At 47.4% G+C, this 21,789-nt stretch overlaps 1 protein-coding gene across 2 annotated transcripts in view; it reads right to left on the bottom strand.

Annotated features, from left to right (window-relative positions):
- Positions 1-1,356: 1,356 nt before the first annotated feature.
- LOC138830127 (ubiquitin domain-containing protein 1) overlaps positions 1,357-21,789 on the bottom strand; it is a 59,258-nt gene continuing 38,825 nt past the window's right edge. For both annotated transcript variants that reach the window (XM_070026539.1, XM_070026540.1), the window contains 2 exons: positions 3,836-4,063; positions 1,357-2,447 (listed from right to left, as the gene is read on the bottom strand). In XM_070026539.1, the coding sequence (XP_069882640.1) occupies positions 2,062-2,447; positions 3,836-4,063 (614 nt within the window). In that variant the 3' untranslated portion in view covers positions 1,357-2,061. The remainder of the gene's footprint in view (positions 2,448-3,835; positions 4,064-21,789) is intronic.

Raw genomic sequence — 21,789 nt, 5'->3', positions numbered from 1 at the left:
GAAAAGGAGCCTGTCCAGTTTCTGTCCTGGTTGCTTGGGGCTGACTGGGACTTAGCCAGGGCAGCTAGACAGGACAAAATGCTTGCTGAAACTACTGGCCTTGGTGGCAGCGCCACCTGCTGGATGTCTAGAAATCCTGCCTATGCAGCACCAGCCAGGAGGCATGAAAACCAGAAGCAGGAGCCAAGAAAAGCCTGTGCCCCCAGAATGCCGTGAGCAGGCATGCTTGCTATGGGGCTCTTATGCAGGCCAGTGGTGGGAGTAGGGGCAGCTGCCACCTTCTGACCGCAGTTTCTGCTGGCCTCAGCTTCTCCAGAGCCACACAGCACCCTCTAATGAAGGATCACTGAATCAAGTGGGATGTCCATTAACTAAGGATGGACTTCAGCCTTCTCTTCTCCCACTAGACAGAGGATTCCCAGGGGTACTTCAAGGGAAGGATCTCAGGAAGCCAGAGCCAGAGTCAAGGCCAGCTGACAAAGAACACAAGGCAGGTGGCTCAGTGATAGAGTGCGTGCCTTGCATGCATGAGGCCCTCGGTTCCATTCCTCAGCACCACATAAGCACAAAAAGCCGGCAGTGGTGCTGTGGCTCAAGTGGTAGAGTGCTAGCCTTGAGCTGAAGAGCTGAGGGACAACGCCCAGGCCCAGAGTTCAGGCCTCACAACCTTCTCCCCACCCCCACCCTCCAAAAAGAAAAAGAAGGCAGAGCTGGGCTACCTTGACCAGGCAGGCTGTCATCACTGAAAATGAAAAGTACTCCCAACTCTACTTATTCAGTTCCACACCTGGCATGCACAAGCTCAAGCTCTGGGTCACCGTGACCCAGGCTTCGTCTGCCAGTGGACAACAGATGCCCCGGTTCTGGGCTGCTTAGCCCTCATACAGGCAGGCCCTCAACTAAACCACTGTGTCTAGGATTCTCCTTATGGTCCCTTCCCAGAGTACAAGGAACTCCTTAGTCCCCTTTTCTCTGGTTCACAAAGCTGCAACACACACACACACACACACACACACACACACACACACACACACACACACACACACACACACACACACTCAATTTGTCAGATTGTGCTTTGACACTACCTGAGCACAAGCCAGCCCTCCCCTGCAACAAAGCAGCCCAGCAGTAAGTAAAGCCAACTTCTAACCCTGCCAGCAACAATAGAGCCCAGGACAGGGGGCGGAAACTCCACTTTAACAAAGATGAGGTGGGTTCTGAGGTTAAGTGGAGTTTCCTGAGGACCTACAAGACAGAGGAGCAGGGATTAAGGCCAAGAAGATGAGTAAGTCTGTATGTTCTGTTGTGCCCACCTTCAAACATCAGAACTCACAATTCAAATGCTAGGCAAGAGACAAGGAGCAAAAGGCTTTATTGATAAATATTCAGATATGTCTGTACACAGGGACCTGCTGTGGGGGCCACGACCAGGCTGCACACCCTCACCGCTTGGGTTTCAGCCAGGAGATGGCCCCATGCAGACCCCTGCCATAAAGCCCAGCCATTTGGCCACTTGCCTTATCTCTGCCGATTGTGCTGGGGGCAGGGAGAGGCAGAGGCCCGCCTCAGGCTCCCCATGCCCTGGGCTTGCCGGTGTTTCCTTCCCCTGTGGGGAATGGCACTGTGCCCAGGGCAGAGTCAGGGTGGGGGGCAGATGAGGGAGACAGCAGCTGCTTCCGACCCTGAGCAGAAAACTGGAGTGAGCAAAGTGGCAGCACCAGACGACAGATCTGGGCTCCGGGGCCTCCAGGCAGGCCCCCATGGCTCAAACCTGCTGTGGGAGAGAGGCGGGATGGAGGGCCCTAGGCCACCTTTTCTCTGACAAGGTTGGCAAGGGCTGTGTGTGGCAGCACTGGGTGCTAGACACTGGTGAACCACAGTGCGCTGAGAGGCAGGGTCCCTTCACAGCTCACACAGAGCCATATGGTGGCAGAGGTGGCCCTGAAGATAACAGCAACTGGAAGGCAGCAGCAGGGTGGGGACCTTGTGCTCCAGGCCAGGACCCTCCAGGCCTGCTGAGGCCCTCCGTGGCCTCTCTTGCCAGCAGTCCACGGCCTGTCAGTCCTGGGGTGGCGGGGGCTGGTTGATGATGACCTGGATGACGAAATCCTTCTGGATCTTGGTTTCCTGAAGCCGTGTACGGTCTGTGAGCAGCTTCCCGGAGAAGAACCATCGTTGCCAGGATGGCTCGATGCCTTCCTGGCTGTGTAGCTGCCTCTTGAGCTGCCCCACTGTGTCGGGCAGGCTGGCATTTAGCCTCACGTCCTTACCCGTGGAGAGGCGCACCTTCAGTGGGAACTCACGGCGCACAGTGGGTGTGGGTTCGGGGGGCTCCAGGCTCTCCTCCTCCGTGTGTTCCAGCAGCAGGTTCACAGGTGGTGACAGGCAGTATATGGGCAGCTGGTAGCGATTGCCCAGCTCATCATAGCATTCACAGAGGGTGCCTATGGGAACGTGAAGGCAGTAAGTGTTGACTTGGGGACCTGCTATCTCATACTGAATGCTCTTTGCTCAAAATTTGTGTATTGAAACCCTAATCCCCAATATGACTATATGTAGACGTAGAGACTACGTGGAAGTAATAAGGTTAACAAAGGGCACAAGGGTGGGACCCTAATCCATAGGATTATTATCCTTAGAAGAAGAGCTACTGAGCTACCGTGCTGGTCCCTGGTAGCTTACACCTATAATCCTAGCTATTCAAGAGACTGAGATCTGAGGAGCAGGAAAGTCCAAGAGACTTTTAACTCCAATGAACAATTTTTTTTTTTAAAAAGCCGGAAGTAGAGTTATGGCTCAAGTGGTAGAGCATTAGAGCATTAGCTTTCAACAAAAAAGCTAAGGGACAGTGCCCAGACTTTGAGTTCAAGCCTCAGTACTGGCACCAAAAAAAAAAAAAAAAAAAAGACACACCAGAGAACTCTCTGTCCTTTCTCCCTCTCTCTCTTCCTGACATTTGAGAACATAACAAGGTGGCCATCTGCAAGACAGCAAGAGAATCTCATCAGGTACTAAATCAGTTTATCACCTCAATCTTGATATCCCGCCTCCTGATCTATAACAAACAAATTTCTGTTGTCTAATGCTCCACAGCCACCTCACAGTCAGGTCTGTCTAAGATAGCTCTGATAGGAACGCAGGACCAGTTGGGAAGAGTAGGACTGACATTCAAAAACTCTGTGAGTACATGTGCTGAGTGCTGGGATGGACCAGTTTCCTTACTAGTATAAGTCAGAACAGGTGGGAATACATCTACTGAGCCGGAAGCACCTCCTAAGTGCTCGAACTGGACTAGATAATGTTAGGTACATCCTGCTGAATCCTAACACACATCTCTCTTAAACATGGCAAAGGTTCTGAGATGACACGTGCTTTCCTTGCTCAAGCTCAAAGCTGGGAAAGTCAGGAAGGGAAAAGAATCAAGTTAAGACGAGGTCTGCTTTTTGTCCCCCATAGGATACAATAATGTAAATGATAATTCAGGAGAAGCTTCGAGTTTTGTGTCCAGCATATAACCGCGTAGAAGACTGGGGCCTTCCTTAGCTGTTAGACCTTAAGTACCTCGAGCAAGTGTGTACCTTTCAGCTTTGCTGGTGTATTTCTGTCCTCTCATTAGGCAAGTAGGGCCTGTGTCATCTGTGTCTTTGTGCCTCCCTAGACCACGTTCAGAGTGGGCTGCTCAAATGAACAAGTAACCAGCTTCACACACACACACTTGCCTTTACAAGCATGGAGAGAGAGAAACTCCTGGACACTGGCTAATGACTTTCCCTGTCCCTCCCCACCCCCTGCCCAGCTATGCCCAACTCTAGCTACAATAAAGCCTACTCACCATGAGGCAGGGTGATGCTGGCTCCATCCAGGATAGCCTGAGCCAGCTCATGGTCATTGGCCTCGGCAGCATAGGCAGCAGCCTTGAGGGCATCCCAGATTTCCTTGCGACCCTCGAAGGCTGGTGCTGTGTCCCAGAACTCATCCCGTTTGCTCCGCAGCTGCCCATCAGTCATGGGGTAGTCACTCTTCCACTTGAGCCGTTCCTTCTTCAGGGGTTCATTTCGTCCTGGGCAAGACAAAGGGAAAGGCTGAGTATCTCTAGAGCCATTTGGGCTGCAATCTGCCATCTTCCCAGCCCCAGGCCTGGTCTGCCTGGCATCTTACTGCCAGGAGTATGTTTATGTCTGGAATCTTTACTTAGTGACAGGGAAGACTTTGAAAACCCAACTTAGAGATATGAAAATAACTGTCAGCAAAAGATGTACAGATGATCTCTGAATTTGAAACTATCATAAGCTGAAAATATCCTAAGTTGAAAACATTCAGGCTGGGTGTTGGCTTATGTCTGTAATCCTAGTTACTTCAGAAGCTGAGAATTGGAGGATTATAGTTTAAAGCCAGCCAGGGCAGAAAAGTTCACAAGACTATTTTTCAACCAATAGCTGGCTGCAGTGGCATCCTACTTTTGTGGAAGGATGAGATCAAGAGGTCTGTGGTTCCAGGCCAGCCCTAGGCATAAAAGTCCACAAGAATCCACCTCAACATTAGAAACTGAGCATGCTGGTACATGCCTATCATTCCAGCTACAACTATAAGTGGATCACTCAGGCCATTCCTGGGTAGGAAATGAGTCCTTACCTCAAAAATAACCAGTGCAAAAAAAAAAAAAAAAAAAAAGGCCAGAGGCATAGCTCAGTAGTAGAGTGTCTACATAGTAATCACAAGGAGTCCAAAGCCTACTCTTGAGTCCTGAGTCAAAAACGAAAAACAAAAAATAGCATGAGCAATGCACCTAACCTACAGACCAGTGCAGCCTAGAAAGAGCACTCTGTAACTGTAGATTGTCATTTGTTTCCCTTCCTTTTCTTTCTTTTTTTTTTTTTTTCTTTGTCGGTCGTGGGGCCTGAACTCTGGGCCTGGGCACTGTCCCTCAGCTCTTCAGCTCAAGGCGAGCGCTCTACCACTTCAGCTACAGCACCACTTCCGGTTTTCTGGTGGTTTATTGGAGATAGGAGTCTCACGGTCTTTCCTGCCCGGGCTGGCTTTGAACCGCGATCCTCAGATCTCAGCCTCCTGAGTAGCTAGGATTACAGGCGTGAGCCACCAGCGCCCGGCTCCCTTCCTTTTCAAGTGGCTGACTGTGAACTACTGCTGCCTGGCATTGAATGTCATACTGCAGATTGCTAGCTATGGAAACCATCAAAATTTGAAGTGTGATTTCTAAATGTGCATTGCTTTTTAATCTTCAGAGGGGGTAAAAAAAATCTTAACTCAAGGACTGTCCACAATCTTTATTATTACTGAAACTTTTTGTTTGTTATTTTTGAGACAGTGTCTCCTATGGACCAGGCTGGCCTTGAACATGATTCTCTTGTGTCTCTCCCTTCCAAGTACCAGCATTACAGGTATGAGCCACTATGATACACAGCCAGCTTTGTGTGTGTGTGTGTGTGTCTGTGTGTGTCTGTGTATGTGTGTGGTGATGGTGCTGAATTGAACCCAGAGCCTTGTATATGCTAGGCAAGTACACTGAACTACAGCACCTAATCCAAAAAAAAAAAAAAATCAGCCATGTGCTTATGGATCATGTTTATCATCCTAAGCTACTCAGGAGGCTGAGATCTGAAGACCAAAGTTCAAAGCCAGCTTGGGCAGACAAATCAGTGAAATTCATATCTCCATTTAACCAGAAAACAGCTAGATCTATAGGCATGATTCAAGCGGTAGAGTGCTATAAGAAATTAAGTGAGGGGCTGGGAAGGTGGCTCAGTGGTAGAGTGCTTGCTTTGCATGCATGAGGCCCAGGGTTTGATTCCTTAGCACCACATAAACAGAAAAAAGCTGAAGTGGCGCTGTGGCTCAAGCAGTAGAGCACTAGCCTTGAGCTGAAGAGCTGAGGGACAGTGCTCAGGCCCAGAGTTCAAGTCCACGACCGGCAAAAAAAAAAAAAAAAAATTAAGTGAGAGCAAGAGGCCCTGAATTCAAACCCCAGTTCCAGTACACACACAACACAAAACTTAAAAAATCATAACCAAACAATTTCTGTAGCATAGCAAAAACATTTCTGTTAAGTGTCAACTTTCTTGTCACCTAGCTCCAAGGAGCTTCCAAGGGGGCTCCGCCGTGGTCATGGCTGAGGGCAGAAGTATCTAGCCTCTCCAGGCATTGCAGCCTCAGCATCCCAAAGAAGAAGGCAGAGGAGCAAAGCACAGGCTTCCACTAGAACTCAAGGCAGGATTCACTAAGGCTGGATGGGGCTGCTACCAGCCTGTTCCTGCCAGATGGGGCAGGAAAGGGGCCAAGAATGTATGAGAATGGCATTTGACCACCAAGAGTAGGAAATAACCTCACAAGAGTACTTTACTAATGTAGCTATTTCATTCCAGTCTTGCAATGGCCAGAGGGGTAGGTACTATGATCGCTATTTCACAGATGAAAAGGCAGATGCAAACAGCTTAAATGACTTGCCTGAGGTTACACAGAGTGAGGACTAACACACACACACACACACACACACACACACACACACACACACACACACACACACACACACACACACACACACACACACACACACACACACACACACACAGGTTACACAGAGTGAGGACTAACACACACACACACACACACAGGTTACACAGAGTGAGGACTAACACACACACAGAATCTTATGTGTCCTCTGAATTCTCAGCTACCCTTATGGGCAGAAAACTCTGTAGCCAAACAATCAATTTAAAGTGTTCCCAGGTAGGCAAAAGGAAATGCAAATCTTCTTTGGAGGAAAGTGAAGTTCAACAGGGCAAGATAGCACATGCCTGGAATTCTAACATTCAGTAGGCTGAGGCAGGGAGATCTGAGTTTGAGGCCAGTATAGCCAGTAAAGTTTCCTAAGCCCAGTTTTCAAAATAATTGGGAAAAAAACCAAGGCTGGAGACATGGTTACAAGTGTTAAGCGCTGGACACCAGCTTGAGACACTCAAGCTTATAATCCTAGCTACTCAGGAGGCTGAAATCTGATGATTGCAGTTCAAAACCAGCCTAGGAAGTCCCTGAGAATCTTATCTCACTCAGAAAAGGCCAGGAATTAGTGTAAGTCAACATCCAATGGAATATTGTTCTTCCATAAGAAGGAATGAAATCATGCCATCTGCAGGAAAATGGATGGGCAGGAGATCATCATGTTGAGCAAAATAAGCCACACTTAGGAGGACAAACATCTCATTTTGTCTCATGAGTTTAGATCTTAAAAAAAGTAAAATACAGTCAGTGCACTCACCATGCACTTAACTTGTGGGGCAGGGATGGGAAAGGGAAATGGGGGAGAACAAAGGAAGGGCTGGCATTGTCTAGAAGCATTGTACTCATAACCTGACTTATGGAATTGTAACCCTTTTATACAGCCACTTAATAACAATTAAAAAAAAGAAAATTGGCAGGGGTGGGGAGTGGGGGAGTGATGAGGATGAATGTGATTGTAGAACATCATGTACATATGAAAATGGCATAATGAGGATTGGAGCGTGACTCACTTAGCATAGGAGAGTGCTTACCTAGCATGCTAAAGGACCGTGTTCAATCCCAAGTATTGGAAAAAAATCATAACTAGGCATTTTCTTCTAAGAAACTTTGCAAGTTAATTATAAATTTTGTGTAGAAGAGCAAAAATAAAGTGGGAGAACCCACACTGGTTCACCAATGCTGGTCACAAAGCTATGGTCAGCAGAGTGCTAGAACAGGTCAGAACAATGGGTCAACAGAACAGAATAGAGACCCTAGAAATAGACCTGTGCATACAAACTTGCTGCAAGTGAGACAGAACACTACTAATGGGATGATGAGATATTTGGCAAGTAGTGTTGGTGCTACATATTTTTCAAATAGAAAAACAGGAAATGGAATCCCTACTTCACCTCTGCTACAAAAATCAAACCAGGTCAAATATATTAAGTGTAAAAAGAAAGGAGGCAATGAAGAAACCGGATCACAATTCTAAGAATATTTTGGAGAGTGAACTTCTCCCTTCCACCCAACCAGCAACTCAACTAGCTTTTCCAACTGGCATGAGCATAATATGCATGGGAGCAGGCAGAGTTTAGGTGAGAAAAACAGCAGGGGCCCAGCCAGCTCCTTCTTGCACCTCTAATCCAGCAGAGGGCATCAGCAGCACTTGTGGGACTATGTTGGTTCCCTCCATCAGTGGGTCTTAAAAGCAGCCTAAACTCCCAGCCCAAATGGAGGAATGTCTAGGAGGCATGCCCAAATATCTGAGCCCTACATACTGATATTCTTGGGAAAAAACATGGACAAAAACAAAAGGAAGCTTTTCATTTAAGCACAGGCAAATCAGAAATGTAATTTCGGTGACTTAAATATATTTTATAATTGGTTGGGAAAAAATAGGCAATGGAAAGGATGTAAGCATTCATATACTGCACATACTGGTGCAAGCCTTATGAAGGAAATCTAGTATGGTATCCCACCCCCAACTGGTTTTGTGTGTGTGTGTGTGTGTGTGTGTGTGTGTGTGTGTGTGTGTGTGTGTGAGAGAGAGAGAGAGACAGACAGACAGACAGACAGACAGAGACAGAGAGACACACACACAGACAGACAGAGACAGACAGAGAGAGAGAGATAGACAGACAGACAGAGAGAGAGAGAGAGACAGACAGACAGACAGACAGACAGACAGACAGACAGACAGACAGAGACAGAGAGAGAGAGAGGTGCACAAAAATATGAAAAGAAGCCAGGCACCGGTGGCTCACACTGTAATCCTAGCTACTCAAGAGGCTGAGATCTTAGGATCGTGGTTCAAAGCCAACCTGGGCAGGAAACTTCATGAGACTCTTATCTTTAATTAACCACCAGAAAACCAGAAGTGGCACTGTGGCTCAACTGGTAGAGCCCTTGCCTTGAGCTGAAGAGCTGGGGGACAGCGCTCAAACCCAGAGTTCAAGCCCTATGACCAACCAAAAAAAAAAAAAAAAGTGAAAAGAGAAGCATTCTGATTAAAATATAATATATGCACATGCAAAACACAGTGGTGAAACCCTCTGGTACAATTCATATACATTAAAAAAATAAATGGCAGGAGAGTAAAACAGGCTCTGTGGAAGGAACAGGTATCAGTGAAATGGGGGAGGTGAATGGAGAGGGTGAAAGATGGTGAATATGGTAGAAATACTTTGTATGTATAAATGAAAATAGAGCAATAAAACCTGATAGAATTGTTTTAAGAAGGGGTAAAGGGGCAAGGGAAAAGGATGAAGGGGGTAAGGTTGATCCAATACAGTATATACATGTACAAAAATTGTAACAATGATATCTTCCTTGTACAACTAATGTATGCTAATTTTTTAAAGTTAAAAATAGAATCTGCATCTACACAAAGCATTGAGGACAGCCACCTGTCAGTGAGGACTGACTGGGAGGGAACAGCCTTTGTGAGGAAAGACTCTACAATAGCGGGTGCTCTGTGCTCTAACTTTTGTGTCTAAGAAAGTTTGCAAAATTGTACATACATTGAAAATTCTGGGGGAATTTATACCAAAGTGTAAACAGTGGCTATATCTGATTGGCCATTATCAGTGATTTTTTTTTACTTGTATTTTCCAAGGTTTTTATAATGAGAATATATTGCCTTAGAATAAGAATATAATGAAAGTTGTTAAGAAGTAAAGTACCTAAGTTCTGGGGAGCAGCCAGAAAAAAAATCAGAAGATCTTGGGGAGACAGGGGAGGAGGTGAGAGGTTTTTCAGCTCAGTGCTAGGATTTCAGTTTTTGGCGGCTCCAGCACTTGTTTCCAGGCCCAGGCAGGCTTTGTAGGGATTCAGCAGCAGAAAATAGCTAGTGGTTTTTACTTAGGACTCAACCTGTCTGTCCTACATAAGCTCCAAAGACAGAGTAACAAAACTGATCCGTATTCTTGATGAAGCGAACAAAAGAAAATTTAAATACAATAAAAGATCATTCAATAATCAAAGCACACAACCTTAATGGGAGGAGTGGGGGGGGAAACACTTACAGAACTGTGGGCATCTGTGATCGTGGTGGGAAAGGAACAGCAAAAGGTATTTGTACTGTATTTGATGTTGGTATAATTGGGGGGGGGGAGGGAAAAACAAATTGTTTAAACAGGGATACAGGTTGACCCATTGCAACAATGAGACGTACAAGACGCTATGTCGAAAAATGAACTTTACAATTTAGGTGGGGGTGAGGGGAATGTAGTTGTGGAAATGGGGGAGAAGGGATAGTAGGGGAAAAACAAAGGAGGAGACAACAATGCACTCATTACCTTGCTCGTGTAACTGTAACCCTCCTCTGTACAGTATTCTCACAATAAAAAACTTAAAAAAAAAGATATTTGTGATCAAGCAGAGAATCTGTGCATCCGGGCGCAGTGGTAGGAGCTTCAAGAGTTGTTGGCAACACCTGCTGGAGTGGAGTCTCCTGGGTGCTGGTTAAAAAGAGATTCAGGGACTGGGAAGGTAGCTCAGTGGTAGAGCGCTTGCCTTGCATGCCTGAGGCCCTGGGTTCGATTCCTCAGCACCACATAAGCAAAAAGAAAAAAGCCGGAAGTGGCGCTGTGGCTCAAGTGGTAGAGCGCTAGCCTTGAGCTGAAGAGCTGAGGACAGCGCCCAGGCCCAGAGTTCAGGCCCTACGACCAGACCCCCCCCCCAAAAAAAAAAAAAAAAGAGATTCATGGGCTAGAGCTGAGGCTGATTGGTGCAGGGGTGCTTGGCATATAGAATCCTCTTGGTTTGATCTTCAGCACCAAAGAAGGGGAAAAAAGGGGGGCAGATTTACAGAACTCAAGTCAGACTCACTAGAATACTAGAACACAAGAGATTGCTAGGTATATATGATTCCCATATAGAAAACTTACTTGTGCTGGGCGCTGGTAACTGATGCCTATAATCCTAGCTACTCAGAAGGCTGAGATCTGAGGATCACAGTTTGAAGCCAGCTAGGGCAGGAAAAGGAAAGTTCATGAGACTCTTTATCTCCAATTAACCACAAAGAAGCTGGAAGCAGAATTGTGTGACTCAAGCAGTAGAGCACTAACTTTGAGCACAGAAGCTCAGGGACAGCACCCAAGCTCCAGGAATGGCACGCACATGCACATAAAAGAATGTATTTATGAACACAGCACGACAGAAGTGAAAAGGACAGCCCAGGCACAGTTTAACCTATCAGTGCAACACACAGTCTCCTGAATTGGGGAGAGGGACTGAAGGGACAAAGAGCAAGAGGGCACAGTGTCTGGGTTGGAGGAGGATAATGATGGTGGATGCTGTGGCTTGGCCTCCATAATGAATGGTGTCTGGTGAAACCATCCCAAGTTGGAGTTAAGGGAGGAGAGGAAGGGAGTACACAAAAGGTCCTTTCCCATGTGCCCAGAGTGGGCCAAGTGTACGTGTTTATGCACTCCCACCACGGGGACTCATGATGCTTAATTCAGGGGGACTCTCAGAAACACAGGCAGGTCAAGAGATCCTTGCTTGGCTGATTCCCTCTGAGAGGGCAATGCCTTGCAGTGGGCTTAGCAGGGTTGTCAGCAGTAGTGGCCAAATTGAGTCTGGAGCTGACTGAATGGGTGGGGAGCACAGAGGAATGATAACTGGCAGCTGCAGAGGACAGGCGAGGGGGAGGTCTGCACGCAGAAAGGCCGGCCAGCCCCTTTACTCCTTTACTTTTGTTTCACTGTTTTTTGAGACTGGGTATGTAGCCCAGGCTGGCATGGAACTGGCCATCCTGTCTTAGCCTCCCAAGTGCTAGGGTTACAGGCGTGTGCTGCCATGCCTGACTTTCCTTCATTTCTTGATCTCAGACAACAAGAAATCATTTTTGTAGCTTTAAACTGGTGTAACTGAACCTCTGGGGTGTGACATGAAGTCGGAGACCAGCCCAGAAGAGCAGAGACTTCCCAAGAGTCAGTTCACTCAAGCCAGAAGACGACCCTATTTATACTTGCGGTAATCCCCCAGCTATTTCCACGCTTGGTTACCAAGCTCTGTCCCCAGGCGCTGGCTCCAGAGATGGGGCCAACAGTGTCCTCCTCAGAAGTACTGATTATAGACAAGTCTGGGCTTGCTCCATTTGCTGTGAGGGAGAAATCTCCAGGCAGAAGATAGGAACTACAGTCTCCTGGTCCCAGCAGCATGGGTTGTTTGCAAGGGACCTTAGGCAAACATACAGATCTCTCCTTCCTCCTTCTTTCCTGATAGAATATGTGTGTGTGTGTGGTGGTGGTGGTGGTGTGTGGGGGGCGGGGTGCGCTGCACTGACCCACCTGGCAGAGGGAATAGGTCAGAAGAATAGCAGGCCCCAGAAAAAAGGGTGGGCCAAGTGGGGAGGTACAGGCAAAGGAGGCAGAGCCCAGGTAATCCCTTCAGGAAGCCTCGTATTTATAGCAGACTTAGCCTGGGATGACCCTCCAAGCCTGGGTAACCCTTCAAAGGGAAAGCACTGGCCCAGCTCTGCTCTGCTGGGGCCTCTGCCTATGGGCCTTGCCTCACCATTCATTCCCAGGGGCCCCAGCTCCAGAGCTTAGAAAGGAAAAGGGTGGAGCCAGTTGCTAAGCAACAGACTAGACTTCCTAAACTGTATCTCCTCCTGGGGTACACTGAGTCCCAGGTGGTCCTGGGCAGGGCTGGAGGACCAAGGCACAGCAGCTGCTTGTCCTAGGGGAGCCCTGTTCTGACTCAGTATAGTGACAGGCCCAAGGTCCGGCAGTTCTTTGCCACTATCTTGTTTGGCTGCCCAGGGCTAGGGGCCCCCTAGTTCATCTTCCTGAGCCCAGGGGCAGGTTGGCCCACTACATGAGGGAGTGAATGAATTGAACAGAAAACTTAGCCAAGAAGAAACCACTATAAATGAGGAACAGAAGACTCCACTATATGAATAAACCTCACTGGGTAGGAAGGAAGGGAAGAAAAATGGGGAGGGGTGGGGGGGCCCAGGGGACAAACCCAGTTACTGATGTGTACAGTGAGGAGACTTGCTGGAGGATGAGGGGGCTGGGTGCCAGAGCCCAAGCCCCGTGAGGGCCAGAACCTCTGTGGCAAAGAGAGCCCAAAGTGCAGCCAAAAGAAACAGACCTAACCCAGAGGCCTCGGTGTGGCTGTGGGAGCAGACAAGGGGGCTCACAAGAACAGACAGGCCTGCTTTCACTACTCTGCTGACAGTGCTGGGAGGGAGGTTTTATCTGCTCTCTGGCCAGTGCTGCCAGCCCAGGCTTCTGGAAGGCCCAGTAGGGGCAGGATGGCATCCCAAGCCTGGGCCCCTAACCCACTTCCTGAGAGAAAACTGGTCTATGATCTGGACTACAAACAGAACCTTGACATCCTATGGGTCAAGGAGGATCTAAGCTGCCATCCATCCAACAGCTCCTTTCCTGAGCTAGTTTGGAGAGAAGACTTCACAAACAGGAGTGTTGGGGAAGTTACTGCACTTCCTATTTTAAGTTCATTGATTTTGTTTTTTGTTGTTGTGCTGGTCCTGGGGCTTGAACTCCAGACCTGCAGGGTGTCCCTGACTTTTTTTTTTTTTTTTTTTGCTTAAGGCTAGTACTCCTACCACTTGAGCCACAGCTCCACTTCCTCCTTTTTGGTTATTAATTGGAGATGAGTCTCAGAGATTTTCCTTCCTGGGCTGGCTTTGAACCTTGATCCTCCGATCTCAGCCTCCTGAGTAGCTAGCTAGGTACAATTACAGTTGTGAGCAACAGGCATCCAAAATGATTTTGTTTTCTTAGCCAGCCATCTTTTTCCTGTAGTGACTACATCCTCATTTTCAACTCATATGTTCCCAAATACAAACACACCATTGGCCTGCCTGAACATGACCCATCTATGTCTGCTTCCTGACAATCCAGATCACACATAACTGCCTCGGCCTCTCTGCTATCTAGATGCTAAGATAGGAACTTCTGAGTCAGTGGGGGTCCTCTCAGGGTCCTATCTAGCTTCATAAAGGTGGTCAGATGCTTCAGGATCCTGAGCCTCAGTCTTTCCATTTGCAGATAAGAGGCTCTGGTTCCTAGCTCATGGGCTTGCTGCAGGGATTAAGGGACACCACTGCCCAGTGCTTAAGAGACAGTAGCTATTGTTATTGATAATCAAGTCATACTGCTTATTATTGCGATATAATTGTGGGTTCCCATCTTCACTTATTATTTTTTGTTATTTTTGTCTCCATGAAGTTGTTATTTTGAAAAACTTTGGAAAAGTGCTGTCATGAATTCATGGTCTTTATCTCACAGAGCAGGAGAGTGCAGGGGTTAAATGAGGTTAAGTTTGGACAGGAACAAGAGCAGGCTTGATGGATGTTGCTTCCCCGTGCCAGCCACATGCATGCAGAGGGTCAGCACTTTTCCTGGGGCAGAACAGAGAGGATGGTGGCTAATAAATAAGTCAGGAACTCCTTGGGGGTGATGCTAAAAAGGGCTTATCTGGCCAGCTCCCCTTGCTACTAGGGAACTATGGGAACTAGGTAGCACTATGCTTCCCACACAGGTGGCTCAGATGCCTTTCCTATGGGAGAGATCCCAATAAGCATGGGGGGTGTGGGGGAGTGGGGAAGAATAGAGGCTGAATGTGGTACTCCATGACAAATGGGGAGTCTCTCCCACTTTAACTAATGAAAAATAAAAACATTTCATATACCTAGCCTATTAAACAACATATCTTAGGCCGACCTCCTATCTTACTTCATTTTCTGTTACTGAAACAGAGCACTAGAGACTGGGTAATTTATAAAGGAAATAGGTTACTTTGTCTCTGAAGTCCAAGAGCACAGTGCCAGCATGTCTGGCTTCCAGGAAGGACCGTATCCCACTGTATATATAGTGGAAAGCCCACAAGCAAGTAGGTACTCATAAAGAGAGGAAACTGGGCCAACCTCTAAGAAAAATATGAATTCATTCTACAGGCAGATGCTGTCTGATCTTAAACACCTCTGGAAGGCCCACAAGCTCTCAACACCGTTAAATTGAAGAACAAACCCAATCTGAGTTTTGGCAATAACAAACCATGCCCAAGCTGTATCACCTACCTTAAACGGGCTTAGAACCTTACATTAGCCTACAGTAGGACAAAGTCACCAATACGTAGCCTGTTTGCAATATCGTGTTCAATAACTTGTGTAACTCGTGAAACACTGAAACACTTTATGGCATGCATTTGGACCATTATAAAGTTGAAAAATGGTAAGTCAAAACTTTGTTAGGTTGGGGACATAGGGGTTTTGAAGTCAGGCAGACCTGGCTCTGAACACTGGCTCCCACATTAATTAGCTAAGTGAACCTGTTAAATGCTTATAGTTCTTCAGGAAGGCAGGGAGCGGTCACAGCCCAACCTCTTAGGGAAGCTGAGAGGATTGACAGTAGATTGTTTATGCACACACATAAACTTATATATGTATATCATCTCTCTAGAACCTAAACCCACAGACTCTTTCAATCTACACACAGAGCACCTCCAGCAGAGGCACCAGAGATGTTATTATTAACACTGCTATTTTAACCTGAAGTCCAGAAGCTCTGCTTTCTGGAGTAACACAAACAAGTTCCACTCCTTTAATGGGGCTCCTTAACATTGTCTTGCTCTCCAGACATTAGATTTCTACTTCTTTCTACTCATTCTCTAGCCTTCCACATCTTGAACAATATGTTGAAATAGATTAATTCCTAGAAACACATCATCTTCTTGGACTTAGAGAAAATGACCTCTAGCCAGGATAAAGACTAAATCACCAGTCAAAACTTCCCAACACAGCCCATAATCACTGGGGTGTTAGTTTTGAGGATCTAACAGCCTAGGTGAGATCTGTCCAGCACAAGCCCTATTGGGCTTCTGTACTTTCCCTGTGGGCACTAGACTTCTGCCCCACAGCAAACACTGCAGCAAGTGTGCCCAGAACAATTGGATATGGAACCAAAAGACACCCATAATTCCTGACACTTGCACAACATTCTAGGTACACCTGCCAGATGTGAATGCCCCTCTTCTATCTACCCAAGACACCAAAAAGCTCACTAGAGTTTCTGTAAGCTGTGCCAAGCACACACAGAGAGGCCCAACATTCAAGATCTGGAATCGTTTTGAGGATCATCACCCACTTCTTCATGCAGCACAGCTCAGGACCCATGACATTTGGTTTGTGGACCAACAGAGAACTCTTTGCTTGAGCACATTCATGCTCCAAAGCCAAGCTCAGGGCTTGCAGGCAGCTGTGCCTGACTCATCCCTTCCCCTTCCTCCTCAACAGCCCATGACTCACCAGGCCTGGCAGTCCTGTCCTCCCAGGTTTTCTTCCCTAGCACAGTGGGCTCCAGAACTCCATCTGTCAGGATGCAAGACTAAAGTCCTTTTCCACTAGGGCTGAGGCCCCACACCAATGCTGGGACACATACAGCCTCCAGTTCATGTTCTCCTGAGATAGTGCTGTGTGCTAGTATTTGACTGGCAACTCCTGGAAGGCAAGCTTTGGGGAAGCAATACAGCACAGAACTATTAAAACCACATGGCCTGGGGCCCACCCCAAGGGAAGAATGATGATTTAATTGCTATGGAGTCTAGCCTAAGCATCAGAAGGGTTTAAAAGCTCTCCAGGTGGTTCCAATAGATGGCCAGGGTGGAGAAACACTGATCTGGAGCTAGGCTGCCCAGCCAGGCTGGCTGTTCCAACTGTGTTTAATTAGGCCTCTGAGGGCCTGGCAAGGGAGAGCTCAGGGACAAATTCATGTTTGCCTGAGGCTGACCATCTGGAGAACCAGGCTGGTTAAATGGCAGGAAGGGGAAGGCTCAGGGGGACCCTGTGCTTTGGGAAACTTGGATGCACTGGTCTAGAGAATAGTCACTTCTGCAGACAGACGGGAGAGAATAAGCCACGGCCTGAGGCCAAGTGCACGGGCTTGGGAGCTCGACAGCTTGGACTAGTTACCATTCCCTCCTAAACTAGCTACCTTATTAAAAGGCTGGCAGGCTCTCACACTCACCCTACCTCCTGACTTGACTCTGTCTGAGACTGATCTCTCCTGCCAGCGTGGCTAACACCCAGACACAGGGGGCTTAAAGGCCTCTTCCTCCAGAGCCCTGATGGATAGAAAGAAAACTTGCAGCTCTGAGGCACAGCGGACAAGTGGGAGAGCTTCAGAAGAGAGGTCGATTTCCTAAGGAAACCCCCTGCCCCTCCCAGCTGCTCTGGGCATGAAGAAGGGAAAAACTTGACTCATCAGAGCTTGTGTGACTCACAGGCCCACAGCCCCCGTGGCAGACTGGTGGGGAGGGGAGCCAGCTGGGGACTCATACCCTGGCTGTGGGCAGGTAAGCCCATTCCTCTTTCCCTCCTGCTGCCAGAGGATGTATCCCTACCACCATAGCTGTTAGGCCTGGGTGGCTAGCCTGGCAAGAGCACCTTGCTGAGAGCTTGACTTCTGTCGCCATATCCTCCTGTAGCTGGTTCAGTAATTAGTGAGGTACAGGGCTGGGAGGAGGAGAAAAGGCAGAGGGTCTGGAACATTGAGAAGTGGCTTTAAAATCAGAAAGGATCCTTTCACAGGTGTGACTAGGGTCAGGCCAAGTTCTAATATCTACCTGGAAGGACTATTGTCAGAATGAAGCAAACTACATAAACAGTGTGAGACAGAGTCAGAACACAAAAACGGGAACAATCATTACTAGTTATAATACATTTTAGAACTGTAGTTATATACTTCATTTCACTTCATCCTTACAACAACCCCTTGTGACAGATATTCCCATTTATAGATGAGAGCACTGAAGTTCGGGGGTCTGAAGCAGTGGTAGGGCTCCAGTAAGTAGTTTCGGATCTTCTCACTCTAAGCCTGTTTCAGACCCTGACCTCTACATAACAGATAAGCCAACTCTGCCTCTAGCCCAGGTGGTCACTGCTGGCCAGCACCCCATCCTACTCTACGCCCTTCCATTTAGCCTGGCTCAGCTCTTAATACACCTATGTCCTCTTGGAAACTTACTTTCCAGTCCGCATGTGTCAGTACTCACATCAGACATAAGACCCTCCAGGCATTACTCAGACTCCTTAGTACTGGCAACTCCTAGCCCAGAGAAGATAAGCAGGGCAGCTGGACAGTCAAAGGCCTGAGATAGAACCCTAGATTGCATGATTTAAGTGAGTCATTTAGCCTCTGAGAACCTTAGTTTCCTCAACTGAAAAACAGGGAAGACAGTAATGACCTTGGGGGAAATTATAATGGGAACTAAGAATAATCATGACATTAACGATAGTGGCTCATATATATTAAGTGTTTATCAAAAACCAGGCATGCTTCTAAGCACTTTGTTTATATTACATTAATCTTAGCCAAAGGCTACACAGGGCAGGTGGCTTTGGCCTGCACAGATATTGCCTCTCCTGGTAGGTAAGTAAGCTCTTACTCCCAGCACATAGGCACTAGTCTAGCAGAACACACTCAGAAGTCATTTCTAAGATGTATCAATGAATGAATGTCTTTCTGACACTTTTCATTTCTATCCATAAGTATTATTACTGAGTCTATTCGATGTACAGCCTGAGTTATCTGGAGTTGTTGTGAAATATTAAGAAAAATGGCCCAGCATTTGTGGGTGTCATAGGCCTGTAGCCCTCCCCCCCCAAAAAAAAACCCCAAAACAGGATTTCCCCAAAGCCTCTCAGGAGGCTAAGACAGGACTATCACAAGTTCCAGACCAGTTAGAACAGACAATAAGACCCAAAACAACAACAAGTTCTTAAAAACACACCCAAGGGCTGGGAAGGTGGCTCAGTGGTAGAGCGCTTGCCTTGTAAGCCTGAGGCCCTGGGTTCGATTCCTCAGCACCATATAAGCAAAAAGAAAAAAGCCGGAAGTGGCGCTGTGGCTCAAGTGGTAGAGCGCTAGCCTTGAGCTGAAGAGCTGAGGGACAGCGCCCAGGCCCAGAGTTCAGGCCCCACGACTGGACCCAAAAAAAAAAAAAAAAAAAAACACACCCAAAAACAAGGTGAACAGAGCCCCTCTATCCTTGCCATGTAGACAGCTGGATAAGGCAGCGGCTCTAACCCTGGTGGTGCCATACCCCTCCTCAGAGAAGGAGATGGGAGAAGTGGAAATGTCCAGTGGCTCTGGTATTCCTAGACTTCTACAGATGGTTGTGAAAGGGCCTCAGGAGCTGCCTAAGCATCCTGAGCTTTTGCTCAAGTGGAGTGGAGGGCACTGCCTGAGCTGGTATTCCTGTGCCAGTCTGAAGCAGGACCTCCATCCTCTCCCACATACATCCTCAGCTTCTAGCCAGATCCCAAGCACACGACTCCCAGACTAAACAAGGAGATCATATCCAACTTCCTCTATCCAGAGTTCTTTCCCCTCCCCCCACATAAAGGGAGTGGGCAGGTAGATGAAGTCTATTTTGAGTAACAACTAGTCTCAACGTTTTCTTTTTAAATAGCAAAACTCTTTTTTTTTTCCTAAGAAAGTAATAGAAAGTTTTCAAAGGAGTCTGTTATCAATCTGAAGCAGGTAAAGCAGAACTGTTGTGGGGAGATACACTCCATCCCAAGCCCAATCTCTGTGAAATCCCAGGCTTCTGAAGACCTAAGCCCCAGCTCCCTCTGGGTACTGTCACCCTAGGCCTCTTAGAAGGAGCCACTTGGGTAGTCAGACAATCTTTACCTGGTTAGCACTCAACTCAGTTCTGAACTGGGACCCCTTAGGCCTGGCAGCAGGAACACTACCTGGCAGGTCCCAATGCACTACGAGACCACCTGGTCTGAGTTAGGTCTTCTCCTGAGGCCCCTCATCTGCCTTCCTCTATAGCATGGTGCCTATAACCCCTCTGGCTCTAAGAATGAATGGCAATCCATTTGATGGAAGGCTGCTGTTCAGAGCCCAAAGGGGCATAAAGACAGCTAAGGCAAGATTTTGGTCCTCCAAATACAGCCCCTGCCCAAACCACAAGACAAACCATATGTACAGTAATGTGCAAAAGTGCACACGTGCCTGTGTGTGCGTTCGCACGCGCACACATGCACACACACACAAATACAATTCTGTTAAAAAATATTGTAATTTGATGTTGGTGGTGGTTGTTTTTTCTTTGGGCTTTTCTTTCTTTTTGTGAGGGGGAAGGGGGCACAGAAAGGGAGGGAGGAAGAGTAAATAAATGCAATCAAGCTCTTCAGTATACACTGTGTGGAAACGGACCTATGTAACTTGTGGGCAGGGATGGGAAGGGGAAACTGGGAGAAAGCGAAGGAAGGGGTGACAATGTCCAAAAAAACAATGTACTCATTACCTGACTTATGAAGTGGCAACCCTCTGCACAACACCTTTATAACAATAAAAGTATATACTAAATGCAAAAAAAGATGTGTTGTAAGACTGACCCTTCTCACCCTATGGGGAACCCTATTCAAGTAGAAATTGCTTAGATCACTCAGTCATTCCTAAAATGTTTTTTGGCCACCTCCCAGAGCTAGGCACAGTGAACACTATGAGCACAGTCCCTGACCAGAGGAGCTCATCTCACTGTCTGGGGAAAGGCTGAATCACGCAAATGATGCATAATAATCCTTTTTGAATTGTGGTACAGTATGTTCATTCTCACTATTTTGAGAATACTTGAGTAATTTAGGAAATCCTTGGAATGTGCTACTCTATTGCACAATTTGAAAATAGACAAGCATATCACAAATATAAATATTTAAATTAATTGAAACAAACAGGCAAATAGGCAGGTGCTAGAGCAGAGGCAGTGCAAGTCTGTTGAGAATACACACCCCGATCCAGGGGTGGGAAGGAGCTGGGACAGCTCACCATTAAGGCCTGTAGCTCTGACCCTGTGTGACAAGGACTCTTGAAATAAACAGGCTCTGGCTAGCTGGGAGGGTCTGGGTGGGAGCAAGCCTCACCCTCACCACACAGTAACCTGCCCCACTTTAGCCTCTGCTGCTACTAATAACATGCAAGTAGGCCTCAGTCTCTCTCTACAATAATGATGGTGACGAAGTACCTTGATGAAGGATCTGGAACAAAACAAACAGTTCCAGGCAAACCCCATTCTCTGGCTATCCTAGCTGCTGCTGCTGGGTTTGCCACACTCTAGGATCCTGCCACCCCACTGTAAAGGTAACCCAATTCTTTATGGCTAGATGAGAACTGGAGATGGCACTGAGAGCTGGAAGTCAAGAAAGGGTGATGATTACTCGCTGCCAGCATGCTCAGGCCTGGACAAAGGGTCATGGCCCAGATTCATTTCCACACTGATTTCTAAACAGCCTCTGTGTTGAAGACCCTGCCAGGCCCTCAAGGGCCTGATAAAGTGAGAATGACATTTTAATTACCTTAGGTGTGTCCAAGATTTAAAGGCTGCTCTGCCAACCTGATTGCAGTGGGCAACAACTTGCTGAACACCCTGCCCATCTCCTAATATAGCCATTGGTAACTCACTTTGCTGCCCAGTTCCCCCACTGTACCATTAGAACCACAATTCCAAGATGAGGCCTTGGTTTCTCCTTCACAGTTTCCCTGGACCCTGACACAAAGTAGGTCCTTATATTCTTTTTTTTTTTTTTTGGGGTGGGGGTCCGGTTGTGGGGCCTGAACTCTGGGCCTGGGCGCTGTCACTCAGCTCTTCAGCTCAAGGCTAGCGCTCTACCACTTGAGCCACAGCGCCACTTCCGGCTTTTTTCTTTTTGCTTATGTGGTGCTGAGGAATCGAACCCAGGGCCTCAGAGGCATGCAAGGCAAGCGCTCTACCACTGAGCCACCTTCTCAGCCCCGGTCCTTA

This window comes from Dipodomys merriami, unplaced genomic scaffold (assembly GCF_024711535.1).
Source record: "Dipodomys merriami isolate MVZ:Mamm:240054 unplaced genomic scaffold, mDipMer1.0.p SCAF_184, whole genome shotgun sequence".
NCBI lineage: Eukaryota > Metazoa > Chordata > Mammalia > Rodentia > Heteromyidae > Dipodomys > Dipodomys merriami.
Note: the sequence above shows the minus strand (reverse complement) of the source record. Positions and strands in the feature narration are given on the sequence as shown.